Source organism: Lithobates pipiens, unplaced genomic scaffold, assembly GCF_037356315.1.
Source record: "Lithobates pipiens isolate NorthernLeopardFrog02 unplaced genomic scaffold, aLitPip1_a1.2 Scaffold_3, whole genome shotgun sequence".
NCBI lineage: Eukaryota > Metazoa > Chordata > Amphibia > Anura > Ranidae > Lithobates > Lithobates pipiens.
In genome coordinates, this window is record NW_027507790.1 from 180,241,995 (window position 1) to 180,264,675 (window position 22,681).

The window sequence follows — 22,681 nt, forward strand, 5'->3', positions numbered from 1 at the left end:
AGAGTATCACGGAGCGGAGTGAGTTCGCAGCAGCATTCCGCCAGCGGAGTTGTCAGTGAGGAGTTTGTCGAAGTTGTGTCCGCTATGAGGGGCCCGGGGCTCCTGTGCGGGGCTGTGCTCTTCTCTGCCTGCCTTCTAGCTGTGACTGGTAAGTGCTGCCCGGACTGTGGACGTCTACTGCTGGTGAACCACAAGGCTCAGCGTGACTGAGCAGCTTCTCATAGGGACAGGAGAGAGCGGGGTCTGGGGAAGTGCGAATGCCTAGGACACACCTTGGGGGGGAGGTCATTGATACAATGCCATGGCTTGTTCCAGGTATATGAGCAGACAAGGACCTCCTGTCTGCTCACTATGAGTGTTTGCCTCCGGGGATTGATTGCACTTGTAGTTGGGGGGTAAAATAGGCGGTTTTAGGGCCCATTCACACAAGGACAGCGAATTTTCATACTTGTTTTGCAGATGGCATTAGAAAAGTGACAGAACGACAGGCTAATCCATGCAGTCTGCCCATTCTGTTTTTGTTTGTGTGTGTGTGTTTTTTTTGTTTTATTTTTATATAATATTATTAATTTAAAAAAAAAAAAAAAAAAAAAAAAATATTATACATTTTTATTTTTTCCATTTAGCTGTGTGTTTGTCCCAAGCACGATTGAAGTGTCATTTTTAACGACACCCCAGGTGCTTCTACAAACACGGAGTTTGGGGCCACAAGCGGCACAGTGCTGTCCTATTATGAGGTTTGGACTGATCTTTAGAAGATGTCTGTTGTGCGTTTTGCTCATTCCCCTACATTTGGTAGCCCATTGAAATTTTGTGAGATCTCAAAAACGGAATGCGCTCCTTCCGGTGGGAATCGGCCCTCGCTATCCACAGGCAGGTGACGGGATTTGTACGCATGCTGCAGCCATGATCTCTTAAAGTAGTTCTAATCCGCTGGACTTTTTTTTTTTTTTTTTTTTTTGGATCCTGCAAAGTAATGGTTATAATGTGCTAGTATGCATTTCATACTTGCGCATGCTGTTAAACTTGCCTTAAAAAATGAAGCCCTCCTGGTCCAGAGATGTCAGATCTGCAGGCGCTCCCATCGCCACCCGTCTTGCTTCCAGGTTCGCAATCTTTGGCTCTGTGACTGTCTGGAGCCGCAATGATGTCACTGCACAGGGCTCTGAAGGATTGGCACGGGTGGCCGTTCCTTCAGAGCACATGCGCCAATGATTTCACTGGCTGAATGTAGAGTAAATCTCTCCTAAACTGTGCACATTTAGGAGATATTTATACTGCCTATAAGTAAAAGCCTGAGATAGACGTTTACTTCCACTTTAAGCCTGCTACCCACGATGAGGTTATCGGCCGAATGATCATCCGTTGTTTTTTGCATGCTAGTCTCCCTATCAAAAGTGAAGAGGTTACAAAAATTCTCGTACATAATACAAATTTGGAAGGAATGTATTGTATAGTATTCGTTCTTTTCCTAGCATGTGTAGTCTTGTAGAATAGCGATCCACCATGGGTCTCTTTTCAGAGAGCAGCTTAGGCGTGGCTGACAGCCGTTCAGGACAAAGTACTATCCGCTCCTGAATGTGGGTTTTCTTTTTGTTTTGTTCCCTTTGTCTGCTGAATTGGCTCACCGTAGTGTTTGTCTTGCAGTTGTGGTGTGGCCACTTTCACTTGAATGCCAATAGTAATGCCGAACGTGACAGCACCTCAGAAATGATCCCCACTGTCACATTTGGCATTACCACTGCCATGTGTGACCCAATCAAGTGAAGGCGGCCACACCACAAATACAAGCCATGCACTCTGGTTTGGCAATTCAGCTGTTTGAAAATAAAAAGCCATTCAGGAGGCCGTAGTATTGTGTCCCGAAAGCCTGTCGGCCACACCTATGCCCTTCTGGAAAAGAGACCTATCATGGATCGCTATTCAGAGACCAGCACAGGTTTATATTTGTAAGTTGTATTAGAATATGAGCCTGCCAGGAGATTTGTTGACTCTGCACTTCCTCTAACCGGGTGAAATGTCTGCTGCGTTGTCACCTGGGGGACTTTAACTAACAAATGAGAGCCCAGGCTGGGTACACATATGTGTAGTTGAGTGTGTAATTGCGCATGTTCCTGATCTGCAGGCAAAGCGTGCCGCCTTTTTAATAGAGGCGCGAGGGTGGCACATCCATTCATTAGCAAAATGCCCACGTTTCTCATGGATCATTTGAATGGACTGCTGTACTCTCAAGTACACATACAAGTTTGAGCCTAGACTCGGCATCAGTTCACATTATACGGCGTAGATGCGTTTTCCTCAAGGCATGTAATGCATTTTTAGTGTTAAAATGCTGCATTTAAATGTAATTGCTTTGTTTTACAAGAGTTTTCTTTCATTTTTCATCAATACCTGTCCTCATTTCGAGGTGTTTGTGTGTAAAATATGGATGTGATTTTTAAGGTTCTCATTAAAAAAAAAAAAAAAAAAATATATATATATATATATATATATATATATATATATATATATATATATATATATATATATATATATATATATATATATACACACACACATACACTTGCTGCTCTGTGTAATGGTTATGCACAGAGCAGTCCCGATCCTCTGCTTCCTCCCCCTTTCTTTTTTTTTTTTTTTTTTTTTGTCCCCCGCTGGCAGTCCTGGCTCATCCCTCTGCTGAGTACCCCCAATAACAATTCTTTTTACAATAGGGGCACTTAACCTCTCTGGCAGTATGATTATTTCAGATTTTAGGTGCTGAAAGCAGTACCATTTTATTTTGCATGAAAATTTGGCATTTTATATTGTAGGCCTGTAATTCTTAAATAATTCACTTAAATCCGTCCAAACAACAGTCTAATAGACATCCCAGGTATGATAAAATTTGAATATGTATGATTTGAGATAGAGATGTCTCTCTGTCTCTCTGTCACATATACACATGCTGAGTTGCAGAATTGTCGCTGTCATTACTATTAGTGTTTGATGAATTTCCCCACAAATTACAAATTGCAGAGAGCAGTTGAGCTGGCTGTAGATGGATTGTTTTGTTTTAAAAAATAAATTAAAAATTCCCCATTCAAGGTGGATGGAGGAATCATTACCTCTGGGCTATTGTATTCTGACATCGGGACTCCACTGTCAGAATACACTGATCAACACTGCAATGCTGATCAAAGGGAAATGTTCCAAAAATCTGTCGCGAGAAACATTGATCATTAGATTGACTTCTCACAAGCAGGAATGGCCATAGAAGAATTGGGCCAGTCCTTGCTGAACCAGATGATATTCCATCCATTTACGGCCAGTTTTAGAGAGACGCTTATTAATATCACATGGATAAAAGGTGACTCTTGTAGTATTGTTTGTTCCCCCTAGAATGTTGAGTCGAGTAGGAAGTGGAAGTTCAGTGTTTTTTTATTTATTTATTTATTTTTTCAGAATAAGATCTGACTATGTATGGTCAGCTAGTTTTCAGAGGACTCTCACCACAGGCCACTTTTATGTGCACATTGACTGTACAATGACGTGGCGGTGTAGTGCGTATGGGAATGCAGTAGATATTTCTGTGTGGTTTCATCCAGTGGAAAAATAGAGCATTGTTTTGTCATAACACACCGATGATCCTCAGTTAGTAACTGCTATTAATTGCTACAGATTAGTCCTCATTCAGTAAGAACATAATGAGTCTACTTCTTTCCAAATGAGTCACCAGATGACAAATACCTTTTCTTTGGACGTATACCCTGTGCTCCGGTCAGTGCAGATTGCTGAGTTTCTGGCTGCTCAGGAAATGCTGTGCTCTCTGACCTCTGGTCTGTAGTAGCATGAAATTCAACCTCATTATCAGAGTATTCAGATATGTTTTTTTACACTGTATGTGTGCAGTTTATTTTCTAAATAAAGGGAGTTTCCCTAAATTTGAACATATTAAATCATTACTAGGGATATTCCTAAATAATAAAGAAAAACAATTGCCTCTAGTGTTTGTATATGTGTAGTTGTATCTAGGGCTGCAACTAATGATTATTTTCATGATCGGTTAATAACCTTAAATGTTTGTTAATATGTACAGTTAAAAAAAAGGCAATTTTATTCTTATATATTCTATGCAGTGTTAAATATAAATAACCAACTATATGGTTAGAGAGTAAAATATCCAATCCACTCTAACACCCCTTTCACACCAGGGCGTTTTGCAGGCGCTATAGTGTTAGAAATAGCGCCTGCAATCCGCCCTAAAGAAGCGGCACCATTGTGTGTAGTGTGAAAGCCCCGAGGGCTTTCACACTAGAGTGTTGCGCTGGCAGGACGTCAGAAAGAAGTCCTGTCAGCAGCTTCTTTGGAGCGGTGTGTTTACCGCTCCTCCACTGCTGCTCCCCATTGAAATCAATGGGGCAGCGCTATAATACCGCCGGTAAAACGTATTGCCGTCAGTTTTAACCCTTTCGCGGCCGAAATGCGCCGCAGATCCGGCGGTAAAACGCCACTAAAAATAGCGGCTTTTAACCGCCGACGCAATGGGCGGTGTGGTGTGAAAGGGGTCTTAGAATAACAGACAGAAGAGATATACTTTATATACTATTAGAGGAGAGATGTACTGTATATACTATTGAAGGTTGAATCTGGTAAATATCACCAGACTCAGATCAAATTGTTTTTTTTATTTATTTATTTTTTTGTAATTTTTAAGAACGTTCGTTTGATTTTCTAACTGTTAGTGGAATCAAATTGACATTCCCTTTCAACCACAGTGACCTGGAAAATTTGGAAATAAAAATCTTTAGACACTGTATGCAGTTTTCGTTCAGAAATGACATTCATTTTAAAAACAGAATGTTAATTGTTGAAAATTTCAAACAACGTTCGTTCATTCAGCGGATGTACAAAGATTTTTCATCTGAAAATTGATCCGTGTGGCCAGCATAAGGTTCGGTACACACCTATGCAGTTTGCAGTGCTTTTTGCTGTGCGTTTTTTACTTTAGCACACGTGATTTAGCGTTTTTTTTTTTTTTTTTTTGTTTTTTTTTTGCCCAATTTGTTGGGCAGATTCAAAAACACAAATTGCTGCAAAAAATGCATTACATGCATTTCTGCAGCAACTACATTGAAGTATATTGAACCAAAAAAAAAAAGCAGTTTTGCGTAAATGTGTGTCCCATAGGAAACCATGTAAATGAACTGTAGTGCGTTTCTGCAAAAAGCACCAAAAAAAGGCATAGATGTGAACCAGATCTAAGACATCTAGTAACATAATGGGGTTAAAAAAAAAAAAAAATTAGCCCTTTTATAGTACAAAAAAGCAGAATCACTACTATAAGGGGTTATTTTTTTTACTGTAGAACTGTGAAAGTAATATTTCCAGTAGCGATTATTTGCTATGTTTGTACTTTAAAGGACTAATTTTTAGTTTTTTACCCCATTATGTTACTGGCCAATTAATCAATTATGAAAATGTTAATCGAATAGTTGTTTCAGCCCTAGTTGTATCTTTAGATTGTAAAGCCCCATACACACTATTAGATTTTTTGCTGATTTTTGTCTTCAGATTTACCAAAACCATGTAATATGAGGTCAAATCTTCGGAGTTTCAATTTGTATGCAATCAGGCAGGCCCTTGCCCTACATGGTTTTGGTAAAATTGAAGACAAAAATCTGCAGAAAATCTGATGGTGTGTATGGGGCTTTAGCTTCCCTGGTGGATCTATATTATAATGTCATGGTACCAACCAAGCATGTTAAATCAGCTACATCTCCATTTTGATGCTTTAGATGCAGTTCAGTTAGAAAATTTGAAACTTTAATGTGGTTGAAATTTCCATGTGTGTTTTTATTTATTTTTTTAAAAACTCTTCAAATTTCCCACACCTTTGTTGTCCTTCATTATTTTATATGGTTTTAATCTTCTGCTGCTGGACATTGATTGCTTCATAGATTTTACAAGTTATGCAATGCAGTCTTCGTGCCCGGTTGGCTTATGTAATATAACAGGGTGTACTGTTCTTGGCTCTTCTAATTGGTAACTTGATTACATAAATTAAATAACCTGCATATTATCATCCTGTGTGTGTATTGCATTGCCTAGATTTCTCAATATCTAAGTCCCTGTCGCTACACATGGAAAAGATCGAGGTTTTTCCTGAACGTGATATAAACTCCAAAAAAATTCAAGTATTTAATAATTGTGTTTATTACATAAATGTTAAATTACAAAAACAAGTCAATGAAGTCGGAGTATACTAGTTTAAAAACATGAGTTTTGAGGAGTATTGCAGATGGGTAGGAAATCAATATTGTCGGGGGGGGGGGGGGGGGGCAGAGCAGCTAAAGGCTTTTCATCCCATAGTGGTCATGTACACCCTATTCACACTTGTGTGTCTTGTCATGCAACTTTGGAGTCATATGACAAGTTGTACCCCGTGTTTTCCAATGATGACTATTATTCATATATGTGCAACTTAAAGTTTCAAAGTAGTTCATGCACTACTTTGGTCTGACTTTCATGCAACTTAGGGGCCAGGGACTTCAATGGTAACCCTCAAATCTGCATGAAAGTCATACCTGCATGTTTTACATGCAACAGTGGTGAGACAATGGGGCCGACTTTGCAAAGGGACAACAAGTCGCATTCAAGTCACCAAAGTTGTGCAACTTGTGCATGAAGCTTCATTCTTAACATAAACACCCATTTTGCCCTCTTTTGCTGCTGTGATCTGACTCTGTTGGAGGGTTAGTTTGTTCTCTGTAGTCGCACTGTATGTAGGAACATGGCCACCTTCTCTTGACATGGGCTATGTACTATGAGATGTGTAGTATGCATTTAGTGTACGTATGTGACTGGAATGAGTAGTGCTCCTTGGCTTTAACCAAACAGAAGTGAGAGGGGGAAAAGGAGAAGTTTGGGAGCTCACAAAGGACATTACCTAATGGTCCTGTAATCCATTTTTCATTAAATGGTTTCTCACTATAATCTTCCTACTTTATTGTAGTCTATTTGTATAGTTTGTTTGGAAAACAAGGATATGGTTCAGTGTCGTTCTTGTAGCAGTTATTAAGGATTTGTTGCACACATGGCATTGATTTATATGCCAAACTCCTGTAAAAGAAATGTTAAAGAGGATGTAAACCCTGATGGGCTTTACTTCCTCTTTGTTCCCCTGCAAAGTAAAAACATAATGGGCTAGTAGCATTAACATTAGTTTTTATTTATTTTGTCCTGCCTAAAACAATACTAACTGATGCTAATTTGAAAAAAAAGAATGTAAGAAAAAACAAATCCTTCCTGAATTTACTGACCTTGACCTTTTTAACCCCTTACTTGACCCAAACAGTAACCCTGCCACTGACCTAGATTGAACCTTTATCCAGGTGTGTGGGGTTTTTTTGTTTTGTTTTTTCCAAACATTTGTAAAACCTTTTTTTTTTTTTTTTTTTTTTTTTTTTTCCTCTGCAAGGAAAAATATACTTTTGGTAATCTAGTGTGTTGGGAAGCCTGCCTTTGCACGCACATGAACTTTAATAGCACCCCAGTCTTGCCTGTAGGGATTAATATTGAGTTGACCCACCATTTGCAGTTATAACAGCTTCAACTCTTCTGGGAAGGCTGTCAACAGGGTTTAGGAGTGTGTCTATGGGAATGTTGGACCATTCTTCAAGACGTGCATTTGTGAGGTCAGGCACTGATGTGGATAAGAAGGCCTGACTCCCACTCTCCACTCTAATTCATCCCAAAGGTGTTCTATCGGGTTGAGGTCAGGACTCTGTGCAGGCCAGTCAAGTTCTTCCACCTCAAACTCTCTCATCCATGTCTATATGGACCTTGCTTTGTGCACTGGTCCAAATCATTTTGTGGAGGTGGATGATGTGGGGTGGTATTTTTGGGGGTTTGGCTTGACCCCCCTTCCTTCCAGTGAAGGAAACTCTAAAGCTGTCAGCCTACCAAGACATTTTGGACAACTTCATTCTCCCAACTTTGTGGCGACAGTTTGGGGATGGCCCCTTCCTGGTACAACATGATTGCACACCAGTGCACAAAGCAAGGTCTATGAAGACATGAATGAGCGAGTTTGGGATGGAGGAACTTGACTGGCCTGTACAGAGTCCTGACCTCAACCCAATAGAACATCTTTGGGATGAATTTGAGCTGAGGCTGCAAGCCAGGCCTTCTCGTCCACATCAGTGTCTGACCTCACAAATGTGCTATTGGAAGAAGGGTCAAACGTTTCCATAGACACATTCCTAAACCTTGTGGACAGCCTTCCCAGAAGAGTTGAAGTCGTTCTAGCTGCAAAGGGTGGACCAACTCAATATTGAATCTTACGGACTAAGACTTCCTACTTGGTAATAAAGGTGTCTCTGTTAGGAAGCATCTACAATTTGGAGAGTTTTCCCAATATGTGCTTATTTTTTTTATTTTTTTTGGTGTGTATATAGATAACACAGAATTGACTGTAATGTATACTAAATGTTGTTTGCAAATGCCAGCAACATTTCTGTAGATATAATTCATTCAATTTATTCAACGGCAATGACTCTGGGCAAACTGCATTGATTCACAGCAACCAATCGGAATTCAATTTATTATTAATCTGACCACTATAATCTGAGTCCAGTTGCCTGGTTGTTGTGCTAACCGTCAGGCTTCAGTACTTTGAAATGATATTTAAAGTTAAAGTGATTGTAAAGGTTCGTGTGTGTGTGTGTGTGTGGTTTTGTTAAAACAGTTACTTGCCTGCTCTGTGCAAAGGTTTTGCACAGAGCAGCCTGGATACTCTTCTTCTGGGGTGCCCCAGCGGCGTTCCTGGTGCCTCCACGGAGAGCCACTTTCCCTGGGGGCACCCGTGTAGGTTCGCTCACAAGTCACACTGCTGTGTCCATTGACACAGACAGCATGACTCAGGCCCCGCCCCTGCTATCGAGTCGCTGGATTTGATTGAAAGTAGCAGGAGCCAATGCGGCTGGAGCTGCTGGGCTCATGCTCATCGATGGAACGGATAGGTTCAGGTAAGAAAAAAGGGGGCAACTGCAGCACAAAAGTTTTTCACCTTAATGCATAGAATACATTAGGGTGAAAAACCTTGAGGGTTTACAACCACTTTAAAGAGGAAGTAAACCCTGATGAGTTTACTTCCTCTTTCATTCCCTGCAAAGGCAAAGCATAATGGACTACTATGCATCGCATAGTAGCCCATTATGTGTCACTTACCTGACACAGGAGCCAGCGAAGTCGCCGCTGTCCCCTGTAGTCCGCCGCATCCATCTTGCTGGTGGCGTCTCGCAGCTCCGCCGCTGTCATTCGGTGTAGCCGCGATGACGTCACTCCCGCTCATGCGCACGGGAGTCGACACGCGCAACAGCTCCATTCTTGGAAATGCCGCGCTCAGTGCGCCTGCACGCCGCTGCCTACGGCGCCTGCGCCGTAGACAGCGGTGCCCGTTTTCGGGCAAATATCTCCTAAACCTATATGGTTTAGGAGATATTGCTTGGACCTACAGGTAAGCCTTAATCTAGGCTTGCCTGTAGGTCAAAGTGGTTTGTAAGGGTTTACAACCACTTTAAGGACTTCAGACTTTCTCGCTAGGCATACTGCGTTTATTATAGGTCAATGACTTGAAAAGGGACAGAGACCTTCAACAGCAGTAGGAAAGTTTCAAAGCTAAAACGGTAAAATCGTTTATTTTCCATTGTGTTTGACTTCATTCTTTAGAAATCCGACATAACTGACACTAACACACTCCTTTTAGTAAGATTGTCAGAAACCATTCTGATACTTGCTGTATAGAGGGGGTCTTCCTGTCCCTGTGGGGCACACAGGGAGTGGAGGGTCTTCCTGTCCCTGGGGGGCACACAAAGGGGGTTATTTACTAAAGGCAAATCCACTTTGCACTATAAGTGCAAAGTACACTTGAAAGTGCAGTTTCTATAGATCCAAGGGGGACATGCAAGGAAAATAAACAGCATTTTAGCTTACACATGATTGGATAACAAAATCAGGAGAGCTTCCCCTCATTTCAGATTTACAGCACCTGCACTTCCAAGTCCAATTTCAAGTGCACTTTGCCCTTGTAGTGCAAAGTGGATTTCCCTTTTGTAAATAACCCCCAACGTATGGGCTGTTACCTCTTATCGGTATTGTACTTGTTTGCTGTTCTAATGGATCATGCATCTCATCTGATCTCTGGACATATGGATAACAAATGACTAAAAATATTCATTCCTGAATTACTATTATCTGCACTTGAGCAATCTTGATATCTTTATCTACATGAATACACTGTAATTTACACACCTTGAGGTCACTGCAGTCCCCTGTAAAACAAAACCCTCGTCCACTAAAGTGTTTACGGTAATTATATATATATATATATATATATATATATATATATATATATATATATATATATATATATATATATATATATCACGATAAGTTAGTTCACACCATAAACTGTGCTGTAAACCTGCATTCTGTGTGTTTTCCAAACTGTGTTCAAAGTGCACTGCACTTGCAATCTGCAGTGGGTGCCAGTGTTAACTGAACAGCACCCTAAACATAGGTCGCAAACAGTGTTTGCCTGCACTGGATCCCATGGTACAGTAGTGCTGTGCGATCTGGTCATTGTGTGTTTTTTAAAGTAGTGCATTTACTACTTTTTGGTGTGGTCCCAGCACAATTTTAGCCTATTCAAATAAATGGGCTGAAATTGCACTGCACATGTGGATTGCACAGCGTATTCCTGTGCAATTTCATGGTGTGAACTGGCCCTAAATAAACAAACAAAAGACACGAAGCATTATTGTCTTAACCAGTTCCCGGCCGGCGCACGCCGATGTACGTCGGCAGAATGGCACGGGCAGGCATATTGGCGTACAGGTACGTCCAATCTTCAATGCTGCCCATACCCGCGATCGTCTTACGGGGCAGCTGAATGGAGGAAATGTCGTGTAAACAGCATTTCCCCATTCTACCTAGCAACTAGTGACGCTGATCTCTGCTCCATGTGATTGGAGCAGAGATCAGTGTTCACTAAATGAAAGCCCAGCCCCCACACAGTTAGTAACACACCCCTAAGATCACTTAACCCCCTACACTGCCACCCACTGGTTAACCCCTTCACTGCCAGTGTAATTTACACAGGAATCACTGCATTTATATAGCAGTGATTTCTGTATAAATGACAATGGTCCCAAAAATGTGTCAAATGTCCGATGTGTCCGCCGCAATGTCGCAGTCACAATAAAAATCGCTGATTGCCGCCATTACTAGTAAAAAAAAAAAATATTAATAAATGCCATAAAACTATCCCCTATTTGTTATAACTTTTGCGCAAACCAATTTTTGGTTAAAAAAAAAAAAAATGTAGAAGAATAGGTATCGGCCTAAACTGAGGGAAAAAAAGTTTTTTTATATATATTTTTGGGGGATATTTATTATGGCAAAAAGTAAAAAATTATGCGGTTTTTTGTTTTTTTTCAAAATTGTCGCTCTATTTTTGTTTATAGCACAAAAAATAAAAACCGCAGAGGTGATCAAATACCACCAAAAGAGAGCTCTATTTGTGGGAAAAAGACGTCAATTTTGTTTGGGAGCCACGTCGCACGACCACACAATTGTCAGTTAAAGCGACGCAGTGCCGGATCGCAAAAAGTGGTCTAGTCTTTGACCAGCAAAATTGTCCGGTCTGTAAGTGGTTAAACAAAGGATCCATAATGAGAAATTACATAATTGGTCCCTAAGAGTCACAGTAAAATCCCTAATAAACCATTCCTAATAAGAGAAGTAAATGGAAACAAATTACAGTGGTGAAAAAGTAAATCTCCTAAACACATTTCCTTCCTAACGATTATCGCATGTAATATTTGGGGGTTGTGTTTTTTATTTTTTGGAAATATGCAGGGCCGGCTTTCCCACAAGGCCACCGAGGCCAGGCCTCAGAGTGGCAGTGGTGCAGGGGCTGCACTGCCTGCAAATCGGCGCTGAAAATCCCCACGGTCTGTCAGACAGCCAGCATGGGCAGCACGCACATGCAGTGCCGCCTTTTTATTTGATCAAGGAGCGGGCTGTGGGTGGGCGGGGCCTTGAGCTCCACCAATGCTCTGGTCCCGCCCCTTGCTATGCTGCCTGCAAGCAAGCGTGATCGGACTCTGAGGAACAGAGGCCTTGGTAGGAGGGATCTGACCATGGCGCGGAGTGGGGTCAAGTGAAACTAGCAGCAGCAATGTGGAGGAATTGATCAGAGCTGAGCTGGCCAGGAGGACAAGGTAGGTCTTCTTTCTCCTCCCCTGGCTCCTGCAACCCATGTGTAGAACTGTAAAAGTAGAAAGATTTAAAATTTGATGGGCACACTGGCAGCATTATCGATCAGCTTTGGGTCAAGAAAGACTGAACAGTTTTTAGCTTTACTTGCCTTTTGAGTCAGAACTTTTAAATGCTTTGTCCCACGAAGATATTATCAATGAGTTTGCCAAAAGAAAAGTTATTACTAAAAAATTGTAATGCAGAAAATGCCTTTTTAAAGATTATAGCAGTAAGAAACTCCCTACAGAGTATTTTCAGTCTGTACAATTAAAGCCAGTTATTTTCAGTATATAAAACACAAAACTGGCGCTGGAGTAATATAGTGAAACAAATTCAATTTAATTAAGTGAAGTGTTTCGCTACTGAATAAAGTGCTAAAACTTCAAAGATGATAAACGGATAAAAGCAGCTAGCAAATGCAAAAAAAAACCATACATGTGAAATTAAGTAAACAGCTCATGCCAATGGACACAATACTGCATGTGAAAATAAGTGAACAACTCGCACCAATAAACACAATATCTAGCAATGATAAATGGTTAGCTATCATTTGAGTCCAAAAAAGTGCATAAAGTGTATCCCCCTTCTGAGACCACACTCACCGGGCAGACAATCTTTTCAGTCCAAAAATCAGACAAATGGATAAACTGATGATATTAAAAGTTCCAAATGGAGACATTAAATGCACACTGGATCACTGGTAAAAAAGAGAAATAAATAGTATGGTGAAGTACTGTTGCGCTTAATCAATATTGCGTGCTGGGTGCTACTTACAGGATAAGCAGAGAGAAGCAAACTTTCAGGTAAAAAACTTCCACGATCGCCACTCGTATAGCATGCGCTCCACGGTGGCAAAAAATGGCGTCGCTGGTTAAGCCGTAGGCCAGAAATTATGTTGACGTGTTTCGCCCCTCCAGGGCATCTTTGACATCCTGGAGGAGGGGCGAAATGCGAACAAACACTGAATTATTTTTTTTTTTAATACTTACCTGTCCAGGGATCCAGTGATGTCCTCACCTGAACCAATTCTTTAGTCTGCTTTGTGTGCAAGCGTTGGCATGTTGGGTAAGGAAACCGGCAGTGCAGCATTATGGCTGCACAGCAAGTTTTCTACTGTGCATGCACGAGCCACGCTGGGCTTTGTAAATGGTCCCAGAAGGCTGTGGGGCATAAGGAGGAGGGGGGGGGGGGGCGCAAACATCTTTGTGTTTCACCATGACAATCTGATCCAGAAGTGGGTGCAGGTACATGTCAAAACCAGGTCCGGTCTCCCCCCCCCCCCCCCCCCCCAAAAAAAAGTACCAAATGAGGAAGGGAGGGGGGAATGCAAACGAGCAGAACTTCTCGCTTTGGCCATAACAAAGCTCTGTGCCTTTGTTCTATGGAAAAAAATAAATCTTCCTCTGTGCAGTGTTAACCAGGTTAAAAAAAAAAAAAAAAAAAAACTGCAATAGAAACTATGTAAAAATCACACTGGATTTAAGTGCTAAATATCATGAAAACCGAGAAATCTTGCATGAGTTATATTAAGCCAAAAATGAATGCACTGTTTATCTTGCTTTAAAATCCGAGATGGGCAGGGGGCATTCAGAAGGCATGGTGGGAACCAGTGTAAGGTACATAATTTCACCACTCTCGGAAGTGGAGTAAAGTTTGACTTCAATCAGATAAGTTGGAAAACGGGTCCCTATTGCTTTGGTCTTCCTCAGTGAGAGAAGTGCTTCTTGCAGCTGAAGTCCTTTTTGGTGCGCAAGGAAAGAATTGTGTACGGTAAACGATTAAATCTGAGTGGCAAATATTGTGGTTGAAAGTTAGTCTATAGTAGGGAGAAAAAGCCCATATTGTGGGAGGATTCAATAAAGCAAGGACAACGCTTTTCTGGTGGTATGGCCCCTTTAACGTGGCCCAATGCACTTCCAAATAAATATTGCTGCAACAGATTCTAAAAGAATTGCCACCTTTTTGCAGATCAGCAGACTGTAATTAGGCCCAGCTCTGAGTTGGTGTACAGAGACATACCAGTGCTCAGAGGTGGGGGCATCTGTGCTGGGAAACATCTATAATGTGAGCTATCTGCACAGGGCTTGGGGTTTCTTGGATGCCTAGCAACTGATGACTCCTCCCCAGCCTATTTTGGCTGCTGGCTGAGATTCCCTGGTTGGCGGCTGACAGTAAACAAGGGAGGGAATGCTGGCTGACGACATTGTCCAAATAAGGCCATGGGTAATGACCTTAGCGTGCATGCTCATCTCCTTGTTTACATTCAGTTGAGGAATTTCCCAGCCGGAAGCTATAGGAGTCAGCCATTGCTATGACGCTGATAGCTAGGACAGTTGTTGGCTGTGTAGCCAACAAGGGACTGAACATGAACTGAGGACGGAGTATCTGGTATGGACAAGCGTGCCCCCCCCCCCCCCCCCCCCCCGGCTAGTTCCCTGGCTGTCATGCTGATACAAAGGTTTTCATACATCCAGCCAGCTAACTGGAATAAGTATTCAGATTGAAGTTTTGACTGTATTCTGAGTTTTCATGCTGCATATTGTTCCTGGTTAGAGATTCAGAAAAATATTGGGGTTGGTGAAAAGCCTGCAGCTAAAAGACAGAAATAGCTTGCATGTTATTGCGCCATACATCATACAAGTGTGTTACTTTTGCTTGACAATGGCCCCCGAGCACCATCTGTAATAGGGGTGCTTCAGAACGACAAATCATATTCATCCTCCCTGCAATAAACTGGATATTCTGGTTTATATAAACAAATTTTGCAGGCGTTTCCAACAAATAAAACAGCATGTTATATTTTCGCAGCAGACACATGAAGCTTCATGCATTATTTCCCAATGTCAGGCGCTTCTCACTGATACTGACTCAGACTAGATGGGGATGATTTCTGTGATCGAAAGTTCAGAGGGTTTTCACCTACGCATTGCATCGCTTGTCATCACAGTATTCATCGTGACTATATCCCCTCTCATATTGCAGGACTTTGAGTCACTAACAATGAACTGCTATATTCTAGACATACGAATATATATTTAGTGTGTGTGTGTGTGTGTGTGCGCGCTCATAGGTTTATATACCCTGGCAGAATTTATGATTTCTTGTCCATTTTTCAGAGAATATGAATAACACAAACTTTCCTTTCACTTATGGTTAGTGTTTTGGCTGAAGCCATTTATTTTCAATCAACTGTTTACTCCTTTTTAAATCCTAATCACAACAGAAACTACCCAAATGACCCTGATCAAAAGTTTACTTACCCCAGTTCTTAATACTGTGTATTGTCCCCTTTAACATCAATGACAGCTTGAAGTCTTTTGTGGATGAGGCTCTTTATCTTCTCAGATGGTAAAGCTGCCCATTCCTCTTGGCAAAAAAAGCCTCCAGTTCCTGTAAATTCTTGGGCTGTTTTGCATGAACTGCATGTTTGAGATCTCCCCAGAGTGGCTCAATGATATTGAGGTCAGGAGACTGAGATGGCCACTCCAGAACCTTCACTTTATTCTGCCGTAGCCAATGACAGGTCGACTTGGCCTTGGATCATTGTCATGTTGGAATGTCCAAGTACATCCAATGTTCCTCCAGTCTTTTTTGATAACATACTGCATTCATCTTGCCATCAATTTTGACCAAATTTCCTGTGCCTTTGTAGCTCACACATCCCCAAAACATCAGCGATTCACCTCTGTGTTTGACAGTAGGAATGGTGTACCTTTCTTCATGGGCCTTGTTGACTTCTCCAAATGTAGTGTTTATGGTTGTGGCCAAAGCAAAATTTTTGGTCTCCTCACTCCAAATGACTATGCCAGAAAGTTTGAATCTTGTCTCTGTGCTGTTTGGCATATTGTAGGTGGCATACTTTGGGGCATTTGTGTAGTAATGTCTTCTGGCGACTCGACCATGTAGCCCATCTTTCTTCACGTGCCTCCTTATTGTGCATCTTGAAACAGCCACTCCACGTTTTCAGAATGCTGTATTTTACCTGAAGTTATTTGTGGGTTTTTCTTTGAATCCAAAACCATTTTCCTAGCAGTTGTGGCTGAAATTTTAGTTGGTCTACCTGACCATGGTTTGGTTTCAACAGAACCCCCTCATTTTCCACTTCTTGATTAGTTTGAACACTGCTGATTGGCATTCTCAATTCATTGGATATCTTTTTATGTCCCTTTCCGGTTTTTATACAGTTTAACAACTACCTTTTTCCGCAGCTTTTGCTTTCCCCATAACTCGGAATCCAGATACGTCAATGCAGCACTGGATGAAAGATGCAAGGGTTTGTCAGGAGTAAAGGTCGAACGATATATCGGCCAATATTTGGCCTTATTTAAGAAATCTGCATCCGTTGATTATTATGTAAATTGGACCAATGAACACTGACCGCACTGTGCCTGTTCCTCCTACCTTCCCAAAATTCCATTGACAGCAGTGTGATGCTTGCCAGAGTCGCTGAGTGTGTGAAACTGACCTGTAACTAAATGCAGAGAGACAAGCTGTCAAAATTGAGCGTTGATGTTGGGGGGTGGGCGGGACCCAGCAGCTATCAAACACTAGCCAATGGGATGGGATCTGGGTGGGCTGCTACATGTGACCCCGCCCCCTTAAGCAGCCCAATCATCGGCTGGTGTTTGATAGCCGCTGGGTCGTGTCCCGCCCACCCCCAACATCGCTGTTAAATTTTGACAGCTGGTCTCTCTCTGCATTCAGTTATAGATGTCCGTTTCACAGTTGCACTATATGGGCTTAGTGTGAAACCTATCAGTGCTGCCAACCAGTGCAATCATAATTTCCAATCAGTGCCAGAAAATGCCACCTATCAGTGTTTCTAATTGGAAGCAGTGGCACCAATCGGTGTACTGTACCGAGGCCATCAAGTGTGTGGTACAGTGACAGGCACGAGCAGGGGGGGTGGAATGGGTGAGTCTGAGATGAAGGGCAGGGGAAGAAAAGGGCCTAAAATATTGGCCGCAAAAATCGCCATCGTATATCGGCCATCCCGATTTTCTAAATATCGGCATCAGCCAGAGGAAAATTCATAATGGTTGACCTCCTAGTCAGGAAGCTCTCTCTCGTGCTCTAGCTCGCTCGCTCTCAGCAAACAGATCACAGGTGAGGATGATTACCTTTTTTAATAGTCATTCAAACCCCTTTGTGTCAACTTGTGTGCATGTTATCAGACCAAAATCGCCAGGGTATGTACATTTTTCATCAGGGTCATTTGGGTAGTTTCTGTTGCCATTATGATTTAAAGAGTAAACACGATTGATACTAAATGGCTTCAGCCAAACACTGAGCCAAGCACTCAGTGAGTTAGTGGAAGAAGCAGTCTCATAACAGGCAGGCTTGTGGTGTCACCAGAAGTCCTGAGTAACGAGGTGCCAATAGCATCCAGCCTCTCATTACTCTGGACTTCTGGTGACACCATAAGCCTACTTTATTATTCCCTACTCCTTGTCTGACAACAGGATTGGATTTTATTTGAGCTAGACCTAATGATTTCAATATTTTTCTCCTTTTAGGCCAAAATACAACTAAAGGAGGACGAAGGTTTATTGGTAAGGATGGCTCGTTTGACAATACTACTGGCAAATATGGATATACAGTGGATGACTTTGCCAAAAAAGTTTTGACGGGTGGCTTAACAACTGTCTTCCTGCCTTTGGTCTATATCGTTGTGTTTGTAGTTGGTTTGCCCAGCAATGCCATTGCATTATGGGTCTTCCTTTTCCGCACCAAAAAGAAACACCCAGCCGTGATCTATATGGCCAACTTGGCAGTAGCCGATTTGATGTTTGTCATCTGGATTCCACTCAAGATTTCCTATCACCTGAAAGGCAACAACTGGATTTATGGGGAAGGCCTATGCAAAGTCCTTGTGGGATTTTTCTATGGGAACATGTACTGTTCAATCCTATTCATCACCTGTCTCAGCGTTCAGCGGTACTGGGTCATTGTAAATCCCATTTCTCACACCCGGAAAAAGACTAAACTTGCCTTCATCGTTTCAGCCACAATATGGGTGGTCATTCTTCTCAGCACAATTCCATTGTATCTGGCTGAACAAACTGTATACGTCAGCAATGTTAATATCACAACATGCCATGATGTCCTCCCGCTCAGTGTTCTAGCCACCGACATGTTCAACTACTTCCTCTCTCTTGCCATCGGGCTTTTCTTCTTCCCAGCAGTCCTAATCTCTGTGGCCTATATTGTAATTATCAGAACATTAAATGCTTCCATTACAGATGAAAACATTGGTAAAAAGAGGAAGAAAGCCATTGTGCTCATCGTTATTGTGCTGATTATGTGTCTTGTGTGTTTCTTGCCCAGTAACATTCTGTTGCTGGTGAACTTTGCCACTATTAAGGAGAACCATGTTGGTGACACCTATGCCTTCTACATTGTGGCCCTGTGCTTTTCCTCACTGAATAGCTGTATCGACCCCTTTGTCTACTACTTTGTGTCCAAAGACTTCAGAGACAATGTTAAGAACACTTTCCTCTGCAGAAGCGTCAGGACTGTGGAAAGGATGCAGATCTCATTTAGCTCTATGAAGTATTCCAGAAAGAACACATACACCTCCAGCTCCAGCAACACAAAAACCAGTACCTGCTAGGTGATCTTGTAACAACGAAGAGGCAATGGACCTAGGACTTGTGTCTAGAAGCCTATGGAAATATATGCCATTTATTTGCTGGCCCTTCCAGCACAGAAAATGTGGACGTTGTATAAAGGACAAATCCACATTTTAAAAACTTTTCACTTCTAATTTATGAAGTGTTTGGAACTGTGTTCTGTGAATATATGTAAAGCTGATTTATGTTCCTTTGCAGTAATGTCATTCAGTTCTAGTCTTTTCAGTGTCACTGCCTGCTTGCTCTACTGAAGCATTAGCTGTGATACTGTAGGATAGAAGTCTCATTCATATGTAGTAAGCCAACCTTTTTAAGTTCCTTATGAAATGCCTAGTAGCATTTATTCTGAAACAGGGAACAACGAAGGTTTAGTTTCACAGGGCCATGAGAGCACTTCAAAGAATTCTGACCTGTGCTTTGCAGCCAAATTTACTCCACTCTACAACTTCACTGCTTTGCATTGCCTTTTCTAATACCAATGAAGAGCTCCTTAGATTTACCTTGAAACGTTTTTTTTTTTTTTTTTTTTTTTTTTTTTTTTTTTTGTTCCCTGAACTTTTAAAATATACAATTTAAGCTGTGCAAGAAAAGTAATATATTGGGCAAACCTCAGTTTAAGTATGCATTTCACTAATAGCCATGGAAAGGACATGTAAGGAAGTAGCATGCATTGTAAGGACAGTCTCAGTTTTCAGGGGCCCCATCTGCTTCTCACTGTTAAAAGGAACCAGTCATGGTATAAAATATAAAAACTGCCATTGTGGACTTATTTCTAAGACTCCATACACACTATAAAATTTTTGTCAGATTTTTCTTTAAATTTACCAAAACCATGTAGTGCAAGGGTCTGCCTGATTGCATACAAATTGAAAGTGTTAAGATTTACCAAAACCATATAATATGAGGTCAAACCTAAAGGAAAGTCTACAGAAAATTGTATAGTGTGTATCCAGCTTTAGGCTGGATTTTAATGTTCGTGCACTTGCAATGAGCATGGTAATGCACATGCGTAGGTGTGAATGGACCTATAGTTTGAGAACTAGCCATATTGGAAAGAAGGGAATTTTAAACTGACATGCATTTTCATGCAGCAAAGTTTAAGTCCTCTTTCAGACGAGCGATCCGTTCAGGTCCGCCTGTCGGTGGGTTTTTTTTTTTTTTTTTTTGGCGGACATGAACGGATGCTCCATAGACCTCTGTGGAGCGTCGGATGTCAGCAGTGAAATGTCCGAAAAAACGGTCCATCGTCATCCGATCTCCCATAGGGGAGAGCGGCACTCTGACAGGTCCATCCCTGCACAGTGTGCAGAGACGGACCTGTCATCTGCCTGCTCAGCAGGGATCAACGGCGCGATCCCCGCTGAGCAAGCTGATATCCACCGGGTGGATCATCACGGATCCGTCCCGTTTGAAAGAGCCCTTAGAATTTTACTGCGTCAAAACAGACTAGTATGACTAAAGCCTCGTACACATGGTACGATTGTTGGTAGGGGATTGTCGGTTGACAGACTGTTGTCCTAAAATCTTACCATTAGTATGCTCCTTTTGACAACTGTTTCGTTTTCCGCCAACAAATGTTGGATGACAGGTTAGTAAATTTTCGGCGGACACCGGTTTGACGTCAGGTTTTCGTATGGTCAGTACACAAATCCGTTTCACAAGTTGAAAGTACAAATACACATGCTTTGAATCAGTGCTCACGAAATTAGCAGAAGGGGCCCAAAGGGTGGTGCTCAAGAGCTGAAATTCCTTGAAGTACATCACTACATTTATGTTTGTGGCACAACAATTGTGTACCATTGGTATGTAAGGCAAGATCCTGGCACACTCCTATTTGAAAAAAGAACAGACGCCCAGTTGGCCAACAATTGTACTGTGGGTACAAGACTTTAGCCCTGAAGGTCAAAGCTCCAGGCTGGTCATCCTTCTCCTTCCTTGGGTATTGATGAATCCATAGTCTGGACTGAGCATGGAGCGTAGGAATTCCTGATATATACTTGTGCTCAACCCATGTCTTCACCAAGTAGTGTAGGAGCAATAAGAGTGACGGTTCTGTAGTGTATTAAAAGCAACTGCATGCTTAGTTTTTAACAGAGACCCATGTGCAGCAGCGGCATAATAAAGTCTGCCTGTTCATGTCAGTAGTGCTTTTTACAGACATATCGGTAGGTATTTCCTTGTGTTACTAGAAGATTGCATGAACTGGAGATCTCTTCTAGTGAGAATAATAGCCATACACAATTTGAGCATTAAAAAAAAAAAAAAAACTTTTGGGGCCTGGGACAATCTGTTAAAAGGAAACTGTGATTTAAATATGTAGGCTGTCATTGCTGATCCCTCCAGCAAATGCTGATTGTCTGGCTGTCACCCTGGCCCTCTTTCTTGGCAAATTTAAGTCACTGACTTGGAACAAGTATGCAGATCGGACTATTCAGGGACTTTAACACACTTGTTCCAGGTAAATGGCTTGGCAGCTAGCATATTAAAATGACAACCAGGCAACTAGCATTTTTAAGGAGGTAAGTTTCCTTCAACATGGGTGAACCACCACTTTTCCACCCATGTGCTGCAATAGGTAATAATTTTATTTCTGATTTATCGGCAGAGATGGAGACAAATGTTTTTGCAATTTGTTAGAATTGGCTTCAATGTACAGGTCAGTGAGATGAATTGCACACCTTTTCTAGTAATCAATGTGAATTTTTAGATATGCATTTTCTTTACATGTTGAGCAGTAATATTTTGAGCACTGTTTTTTTTTTTTTTAATATATATTTTTTTATTATGCATGTGATCATAAAATCTATTATACAGTAAAAGTTTGTTTTTCAGTGATTGTTGCTGTTCATTTGTGTTTAATCCTAGAAAATATAGCACCTACGAAGAATGTCCAGCAAAACTTTTTTTTTTTTTCCTTACTTTTTGAGGAATGGGTTTGAACCCATGTCAGTTTTTCACTGTTATCTGATGCTCCATTAGCAGATGTACCCTTGCTTGCTGTTCTACTGGCATTTTACCAGACAGGAAGTGACTGCAAAAGCAACACAGAAATAAAAATGTTATTGCTAGTTATATGGGAGGTACACACATTTTGCTCCAGAGGGAGTAAAACTTTTAATTGGTGTCTGTGTTGCACTTCTTTCCTTACTTTGCCTTGTGAAGCTGTTGTCAGGACAGGAAGTGAAGGGATGGCTCACTAAAAGTAACCCCAGATGGCAGTAAAGGGGTTCTAATACTTCCCACATTATCCAAAACTAGAAAAAAAATTGTAAGTAAGATCCCTTCTTGAGGTTCAGTGGAATCCTTGATGAAGATTCAAAAAAGAGGGGTTTTATTTTTAAAATTGCATTGCCGTGTTGTCAAAGAAAACTGATGCACACTGGGGCGAATTTGCAAAGGGGCCTATATTGGCAGCCCGTGAAAATGTGCAGCTTGCTATAAGTATGCATTCACGTTTCTAAATTGTGAGTGAGAAAAAAATCTTAATATAACTAAAATTTCTTGTAATTTTTAGTGGATCTAAACAAACGCATAGTTAGAAAAAAGCCTGTGCCACCCTTTGTAGAGCTCCAGGGGGAATTTAAGGAATTTAGGTACCCTTAGACTGTTGGATCTCTGAGTGCATTACAAATGAGGCTCCTTTTTTACAGATATTTTTATATGGCACCAACTCTTCTCTTTTTTTTTTTTTTTTTTTTTTTTCTTTTCTTCTTTTTTTTTTTTTTTTTTTCCCCCCAGCTCTTTGC

General features: G+C 41.4%; 1 protein-coding gene across 1 annotated transcript; it reads left to right on the forward strand.

Annotated features, from left to right (window-relative positions):
- Positions 1–8: 8 nt before the first annotated feature.
- On the forward strand, positions 9–21,770 carry F2RL1 (F2R like trypsin receptor 1). The gene is made up of 2 exons (XM_077462573.1): positions 9–148; positions 17,820–21,770. Exons 1-2 carry the CDS (start codon positions 85–87, stop codon positions 18,914–18,916), a joined length of 1,161 nt encoding a protein of 386 aa, XP_077318699.1. The 5' UTR covers positions 9–84; the 3' UTR covers positions 18,917–21,770.
- The last annotated feature ends 911 nt before the right edge of the window (positions 21,771–22,681 follow it).

What these genes read in the sequence shown, in the direction of transcription:
- F2RL1 (XM_077462573.1), top strand. Translation starts at nt 85, where the DNA reads ATGAGGGGCCCGGGGCTCCTGTGCGGGGCTGTGCTCTTCTCTGCCTGC. An exon ending in CTGCCTTCTAGCTGTGACTG is followed by an intron (nt 149 to 17,819) that starts GTAAGTGCTGCC and finishes TTCTCCTTTTAG; the next exon opens with GCCAAAATACAACTAAAGGA.